The 8,655-nt window shown below is 37.5% G+C and overlaps 1 protein-coding gene across 1 annotated transcript in view; it reads right to left on the bottom strand.

The window, feature by feature from the left end:
- Positions 1-3,800: 3,800 nt before the first annotated feature.
- The window catches only part of TAOK1 (TAO kinase 1), a 130,466-nt gene continuing 125,611 nt past the window's right edge, over positions 3,801-8,655 (bottom strand). Inside the window, exon 20 of the mRNA XM_080681445.1 lies at positions 3,801-7,093. Coding sequence (XP_080537571.1) covers positions 6,632-7,093 — 462 coding nt within the window. The 3' untranslated portion in view covers positions 3,801-6,631. The remainder of the gene's footprint in view (positions 7,094-8,655) is intronic.

The raw sequence follows: 8,655 nt of genomic DNA, 5'->3' as shown, positions 1-8,655 counted from the left end.
AGGGTTCCAATACACCTTCCTTCATTTGTTTGATATGTATCAAATAGTCACATGGATCAGCCAGAATCTGCAAACATTAAGCAGTTACATCTTTTTAAATCACACAATTCACTCAATGACCATGTACAATTTATAGTAACAATAATGTTCATGCTGAGGCAATGTATTTGAGGGCTCAGAAAAAGCAAAATGTGCCACTAAGAGAAACCTGTTCTCATACAACTGGTCTTCATGCTTTTAAGTGGCCCTAATATACCTCTGATGCTAAACCAAGCCATGCAAAAGCAAAGAGTACACACGTATCTCATTTCTAAACTCCACTGACCTCGGAGTTGCCATAGAAACATATGAGTACTGAAAGCATACAAATGAGGGTTCATGGATTTTAAAAAATGCATTTTCTTTGTCTATGGTCTCCAGACTTAAATACCTTAGGGCTAGGACTACAGGCATATCAGAGAAAGGTTAAGTGGGGATAATGACAAAGGAACAAATTAATTCTGGAAAGAGGAAAAATGCTCCAGCAATGGGATCAATGTGCCAGCAATAAGAATAGTTCATTTCATTTGAAAATTCAGCCTAAAGAGCCCAATAAACAGTTCCAAGCCATAATGTTACCTGCATAATTTACATAAACATTAAAACTCTTCACTTTATAGACAAATACACACTTCTGTAAACATGGCCACTGGGGGAGGGAGGCTCCCTACCTCATTCATGATTGAGGACATGTAATCATTATATTAAATAAAATGACTTCACTTCAAAAGATTTTAAACCTGACCAATGATTAAGCTTCATTTCCCCCTGTTTAACAACATTTAAGCATTAATTCTAAAAATGCCACCTAGGATGGTTTCAGGGTTAGATGCTAGGACCACAATCGGCAATCACAGCAACTTCTCTCTAGCTGGCACAGACTTATAAACTTTAGTACAAAAACAAAAAAATACAGAAACTAGGTCAATTTGTTAGCTACATATTTACAGATAATTACATGATTTTTTACTCACAATTACTACAAACTATGAGTGAAAAGGAAACTGTGCAGGTTGAATTACCCGTACTTTGGGGGGAATTCTTGGGCATCAAGATACCCTTTTCATTCATTCAGAAGTCTCGTCTTCTCTCCACTTTTTCATGGCAAACTACCTACAGATGTTCAGATTAGTATATCCAATGGGTATCTGGTTTCAGAGAGTATTAACCTTTTTCTCTACTTAAAGGAGAATCTCTTGATATTTAAAAACAAAATAAATCCAACACAGATGCATTCACACACACACAAAATCTCTGAAACTTCAGTTAGGATTGCTGGGAAACAGTTAACAGTGATGGTGACATAGTAAATGGCTCCCCAGATGTAATCTCTTCATTTTTTTCTTTAAAGAACATCTATTTTTGGGGGTAGGTGGGAAGTGCAAGTTTAAAAAACCCACAACAGGCAGATAAGGTGCATACTAATTTATATATTTCTTATGCTCTGAAGGCTACCAATAGGCCAAGTGGGTTCTCTCTTCCCTTGTTTTAGTGAAAGTTTGGAAGTCTGAATATAAACGAGGGAAAAATTAGTCAATGTGACTTTCAAGAGGGCTCCCAGAATTCAGTAGGAAATATAAATATACAATAAAGGAAGAGTTCTCAGCTTCACTTTCTTTTTCTAGACAGTGATTAATAAAACTTACTTCTTTACAAATTAATAGTCATTTCCAATGTAGTCTACTGTAGTGATTTCATAAAAGTGCAGACAACATAACCAGACACACAGCAAAATAGACTTCAATCAGTAGTCCTTGCATACAAGAGGCAAGTCTGCTAAGTGTACAGCACACTCTTCATTCTTTTAGGAATCTGAGGATGGGAATTTTCCAGTTTTTAACAACTAAGAGTGAGTGCCTTTTCAAAGGCAATGCTAGAACCTGGTTGGGGCACTATCTATCATGTTAGATGAGGGAAAACAAAACAGAAATTGTCTTTAATAATGGTCTGTATTTTGATAAGCAGCTCAAAGATGACAGTCCAAGTTTTGGCTTTGTTCCTTAGAGAAGGCAGTTTTCTATCTAAGAAACAAAAACCTCTTCTTCCATCATTATAGAAGATTCATATTTATATACCTTAAATGTATTATTTTCTGACTTGAACACACACTAGACACTTCACATTGTGAGCATGGGACAAAACAAAAGACCATAAACCTCCTAGGAAAGGGTTGCTATGTTGAGCCAAATCTCTGCTTGAATAGTGGCTCAGAAGGGGTGGAAGGTACACAAAGAACTTACTATTAGCAAGTACGAAGAGGCAGCTAAAGGGAGAATGCCCCATGCCAATGCCATATCCTTCTCTCCCAGTGGCCATTTCCTACTGATTTTATAGTTGAGGAGAACCTTAGATGCTTCAGCAGTAATTCTTTTTTTGGCTGTTTTGGTCCTTAGCAAAATTTATAATTATTGGTATTAATGAAGTAAAAAGAGTAAGGGGACCAATGACATCACTACTAAGAAATACGTAGACTGCACATGAAGATCGTGTGATTTATTGGTTCTTCTATCATCTTTGCAGAGGAATCACCAACAGTGTTTTTAATTTCCATGGTTCACTTCTCTCTGCATCACTTATCTTTACTGCCTCGAGACACAAACTCATAGAAACACTAAATGGCTCCTTCCCCAGCACTATTTTACTGTCTTTGCAACGCATGGTTCCACATTTTACTTAACTTTCTTTCCACTCACACAAATGTTAAGGGGATTAAAAGAGAAAAGACTGCAGCTAATGACCACCTTCTCGTAAATATCACCCCAGAGTATTCATTCTTAAACACATGCATTCTTGCCTTAACTGAGGATTTGAAATAACAAAAACAAAATAACAGAACCTTAAGTGCCCTGATGGAAATGTACAGTATGAGTTACATCCATCTACCTATACACACACAGACACTCATATGTATATACAATATATACATACAAATGAAAATAGCTATACCAAAAATGTGCATATTTAACACAGTTTTAAAAAGCCAGTAGATCATGGTATAATACAATTTATTTCCACTAGTGAATGGCACAAATGGAGAAATGCAAAGGAGGTGTTTCAAGTACAATAAAGTCATTTTTCACAGGTGAAAATAAACAGTATTATTCCAGTGTCCAACACAATGTATTTTATAAAAGTTTAAAATGCCAGACATTTAGCACTTAAAGAAGTAGAAAGTTACTAAAGTCTGTCTTATGGTCTGAAAAAGACACTCATAGAGTTTTTGATTTTCAAAAGAGGATGAGGAAAATTAGGTGGGAGTGGGAGGGAGGATCAAGGACAGTTTCTTTAGTGTACTAAGTAGTGTTTACCTGATGTCTAGGCAGTTGAAAATCATGACTATACTAAATAGTTTAATTTCCCTATAAATCCTTGGCCTATAGTAACCAAGCATATTATACCTAAGGGCATGGCATCAAATGTAGAACTATTCATCCCTAGGGACCGAATTGACTAAAAAAAAAGGGAAGCTCTGAATAAAAATAATATAAACATTTTCCAGTTAACATTACTATATAACGAAGAAATTATAATTTGGGATTAGATCTGACTTTAATAAGAGGAGAAAAAGATGTGCAAAAGGAAGGGAACCCAATTAGAAATAATATTTATCAAGATATGAGGTTTTGCTTTTGAAAATGCTAACTAAAGAAAGGGAGATACAGTGAACATAAGAAAATTTTTACTGCCAAGCTCTGGATACCAGATATAGCATTAATAACTTTCTGATATGCTGGACAAATTTCCCATATTTTTTTTTTCTTAAACACATATGTACTGAGTGAACACCAACTCTTGGAGGAGGTAGTAATTTGATCAAATATTGACATTTGCACACTGATTTAGAAAGTGCCTGCTTCTTTCTTTAGAATCTCTAAACTTTTCAGAGTTTCCTGCTACAAACTTTATTCTTTACTGATTCCTACCATGTATGAGATTCCTCAGAAGTTAATCTTATAAACACACACCAATTAATTAGAATTTTTTCAAACTTTATATTTTTAAAATAAAATTATTTTAATGGAATAATCCAGGTATCCTCATGACCTACATGTTAAAACTGGTTGCCCCACAGATCAATCAGATATGAAGCCCGACTGGGTAGACCTTTGGAGTCAGCATTCAATCACAATTTTACAAGTACATATGCTCTGCGCACAAACTCAGTAATTTAATTTGACTAATTCTAAGTCACTGGAAGTAGTTTGGATTTTAGAGTTTTGTGTGCAGAATGGATCTGCTTCTCTATTCTATCCCTCTAGTAGTACAGAGAGGCTAGTAAGAATTTTTTTTTTAAGTATCAAATTCCATTTTATTTTTTGGGCATTTTATTAATTCTAAAGCTCTCTTCTATAATTTTCCTCCTCCAAATAAGTAGATATTTCAACTTGTTTGAAATATTATATAATATTTGAATGCAAAAAATATATGGAGAAAATTAAAAACCCCTTTCATTAGATATGACAAGTACATGTCCTATTCATCTAAAAGTTTGTGATCTTGAGCATGGCCAAGAGGATAATGTATCAGAGTGCTACCTGAAACTCTGCCTAAAATTGTGTGAATTCTATTGTGATACTGGCTTTTAAAATATTTACATTAAAATATTAATTTTTCTTCCAGTTATCTTTAAATGAATCCCAGAAACTCCTAAAGGGGATGATCCATGGAGATTGGACTGACATAGCTGAGGAAGACTTAAATTTGATTGAGAAAACCAAGATTTCAAAAGTGATAGATTACATTTGGTCATCAGTCTGGCCTAGGTAAAAAGTATCATTGAGAGGGACTGGAAACTTTGACTATATGAAAAGCAGGACCCAGAGTTAGCAGCAAGGGTTCTTCAAGACAACTGGGGAGGGGGCAGGACAATAGCTTGTAGAAATTCTGATATGTCACTGGAAAGAAATTTTTTTTTCTTCAAGTAATACAGCTCCCTATCCATCTTCAACTAAATTTCCACACTGGCAATGGAATACCAAGTAACATCTGACTTTCAGCACTGGGTTGATCCTTCATTGAAAAACAAAACAAAACAAAACAAAACAAAACAAAACAAAACACGCCCCTCTCTGAAAAAAAAGGTTAGCTTTTGTCAAGAGATTCCCTGACCTCTATAACTTATTTTACTTTTCTTTTTTTCTTAATTTGCCAAACCTGCTAGTTCCTTTTCAGTAGTAATTTAGCAGAGGCTAGAGACTTCAGGAAGTGTTGTTTCCTATTGTATGATGTTAACATGATGTCAAATGGTCACTAAGTCTCAAGGAACTAGAAGTTTGTAAAGTATTGCAGCAACAAAAACAGTAATTAAAAAAGAAGAAAAAAAAAAGAGGACCTGCACATACAGCAAAATCTACAGTGGTAGTGAGGGTTAGTCAGCAGCTGGTAAAGTCATTGGCTCAGTGACTCCTGGTTCACTATGGCAACTAAACTTTAAATAATTGGCTATTCTACTTGTAAACAGGAAATCCCATAAGCCAAAAGGGGGTAATCAAATTAATGTTTATGTAGTGTGATGAGAATTCCAAAAGGTGGCAGTTTGCAAATATGGCATTATTCAAATACCTCAGGCATTTGATGTGTATTGGCTATACGTCTTTGTTTTTGTACAAACAAAGTAAAAAGTACTGTTTGGGGTTTTGGGAGTTACAGAGCTTAGCTAGGATGAAATATCACAGTATAAGCAACAAAACATCAGGATATATAGGCTTCATCTCCTCACTCTGCTGCTGAACACACCTATCATATGAACTTTCAGGGACCTCTCACCCTTCTGGTCTTTCCCTTTGAAGGATCACAGGTTTGCTGGATGAAATTCCCACACAACTTGTGATCTCCTTAAGCACCTCCATCTCACCATGCCACAAAGAAGGCACAAATGAATGGGGGGGGGGGGGGGGAGGGAAATCACTGACAAGCCTATGCAGCATTCAGAAAAAGAACTCATTTGTTTTCTACTCTCTGAAAAAGTCAATGCAACCCTTCACCCTTCAGTGTTCATGGCTTTCTACTTTTTTACTCCAAATGAGGCTGAGAAGTCAGATCAATGTAATAAAGAAAATGTACTGGTGAGGGGATACAAATGTGTTTCCATAATAACTTGTTTTAGCATATGCTGCCTGCTGTGAGTGGTTCATTAGAATTTGGGGTATGGAGAAAGGCTTTGATCTTTTCACAAACTTCTTAGGATATAGTTGCCCAAAAGTGATGACTTAAGCCATTTTGCTGTATTATATATTTGCAGTCTTCAGAAAATACCCATCTAGCCAATTTCTTTTTACCACACACATGATGTGTGTGTGCACGCGCGCACACACACACACACACACACACACACACACACACACACATATCAATTCCCCTTTTTAAATTTCTCCAAAAGTTAAAAACAAAAAAACAAAACCTGGCAGCCAAATACTATGACATCCAAATTAGTAAACACAAAACAGAACGCTTTAAAAAAATGAATAAAATATACCATATGCATTCAGCTTCCACACTGTAGTACCCAAGTGAGGAGGCTGCTGTGACGATGTCTGTAGGCAGTTTCTTTTGGCAGACAGCTCCAGCAGAATTGCCACTTTCAACTATTAAGCTATGTATAAGACAGATGTGACCCATTGGAGATCTGTGAGGTGACACTCGTGCTTCTGCTCATGCCCTGCTCCGTCCGTCCCCCAGAAGCTGTCCGCCTCAGAGCCTGAGGGCTGTTGCGGACCCCCATACTGCTACCTCGGGGCACCCCTTGCATTGGCCCTGAGGGGTGACCCCATGGCTGGGGTCCACCTTGCATCGGATGGCCCCAAGCTTGTGGTGGGCCACCCATGGGATGACCCCAGTGAGGTCCTGGACCCCCAGGAGGGTTGTGAGACCAACCAGAAGCTCCTGGGTAGCTGTGGCTGAATGCCTCAGGGGAGAGATTAGAAAGGACCATGTTACTAAAACCCAGTCTCATACTTTCAGAGTCAAAAGCTTCAATTTCTCTGGCTTGACGCTCCAGCAGGCTTCGTATTCGTTCTGTGCGTTCATTCTGCAAAGCCAACATCTCTTCTTCAATCTGTTAGGGGTTGGAGGAAGGAAGCAAAAAGAAAGTTGATTTAAAAATTTAAAAACTAAGGAAGCAATAATTATTCGGTTTTGAAGTGAATCATAAAGAAATTCACTCTTGCAATTTTATGGATGTACATTTAAAAATCTGCCCAGCCGGTGTGGCTCAGAGGTTGAGTGTCGACCTTTGAACCAGGAGATCAGTTTGATTCCCAGTCAGGACACATGCCCTGGTTGAGGGCTCGATCCCTAGTAGGGGGCGTGCAGAAGACAGCCGATCAATAATACTCTTTTATCACTGATGTTTCTCTCTCTCCCTCTCCCTTCTTCTCTCTGGAATTAATAAAATAATATAAAAATATTTTAAAAAGAAAAAAGAAGGCAGCTGTGGCACATTTACACAATGGAATGCTACTCAGCTATAAAATAAAGAGAAATCTTTAAAAAATAAAAAAATAAGAGATGTAGCAATCATACATAATTTATATTTCTAAAATATGTAAAGTCAAGCTCTGGCTGATTTTGCTCAGTGGTTAGAGTGTTAGCCCGCAGACCAAAAGGTCTCAGGTTTGACTCCTGGTCAAGGGCATGTAACTCAGTTGTAGGTTCCCCAGCCCGGGTAGGGGTGCATGTGGGAAGCAGTCAACCAATGTGTCTCTCTCATGTTGATGTTTCTCTTTCTCTCTCTCTCCCCTTTCTCCCTCCCTTCTACTCTCTCTGGAAATCAATAAAAAATATCCTCAGGTGAGGATTAAAAATAAATAATTAATTTAAAAATAAAAATAAAATGCATAAAATCAAGTTCTTAAAAGCAAAGGCAATAACCTCTATTAAAATAATAAATCAACGCAATTATCATCAATGGCTATTAAACATTTTTTTTTAATATTTTATTGATATTTTACAGAGAGGAAGGGAGAGGGATAGAGAGCTAGAAACATCCATGAGAGAGAAACATCGATCAGCCGCCTCCTGCACACCCCCCACTGGGGATGTGCCCGCAACCAAGGTACATGCCCTTGACCGGAATCGAACCCGGGACCCTTCAGTCCGCAGGCCGACGCTCTATCCACTGAGCCAAACCGGTTTCGGCGCTATTAAACATATTAGGTAAAACGTTAAATGAGCCCGGCCAGCATGGCTCAGGGGTTGAGTGTCAACCTATGAACTGGGAGGTCAGGGTTTGATTCCTGGTTAGGGTACATGCCCGGGTTGCGGGGTCAATCCCCAATGTGAGTGTGCAGGAGGCAGCCGAACAATGATTCTCTCTCATCATTGATGTTTATATCGCTCTCTCCCTCTCCCTTCCTCTCTGAAGTCAATAAAAAATGTATTTAAAAAAAAGTTGGGGTGGGGGGGGGGCAATGGTAAGATAAGTACACATATAATACCTTAATAAAAATTTGAAAAACAAAACAAAACGTTGAATAAACAAGAAAATGGGTGAGGAAAAATCAATCTTATCAGACATATATGTCATTTAATAAGATAAATGATACTGCTATAGGAATAAAAAATTAGTGAAATAGAATGCAGATCTCAGTAGATTTTTAAATAAATAATACAGGCACA

This window comes from Plecotus auritus (assembly GCF_963455305.1).
Source record: "Plecotus auritus genome assembly, chromosome: 7".
Classification (NCBI taxonomy): Eukaryota; Metazoa; Chordata; class Mammalia; order Chiroptera; family Vespertilionidae; genus Plecotus; species Plecotus auritus.
Note: the sequence above shows the minus strand (reverse complement) of the source record. Positions and strands in the feature narration are given on the sequence as shown.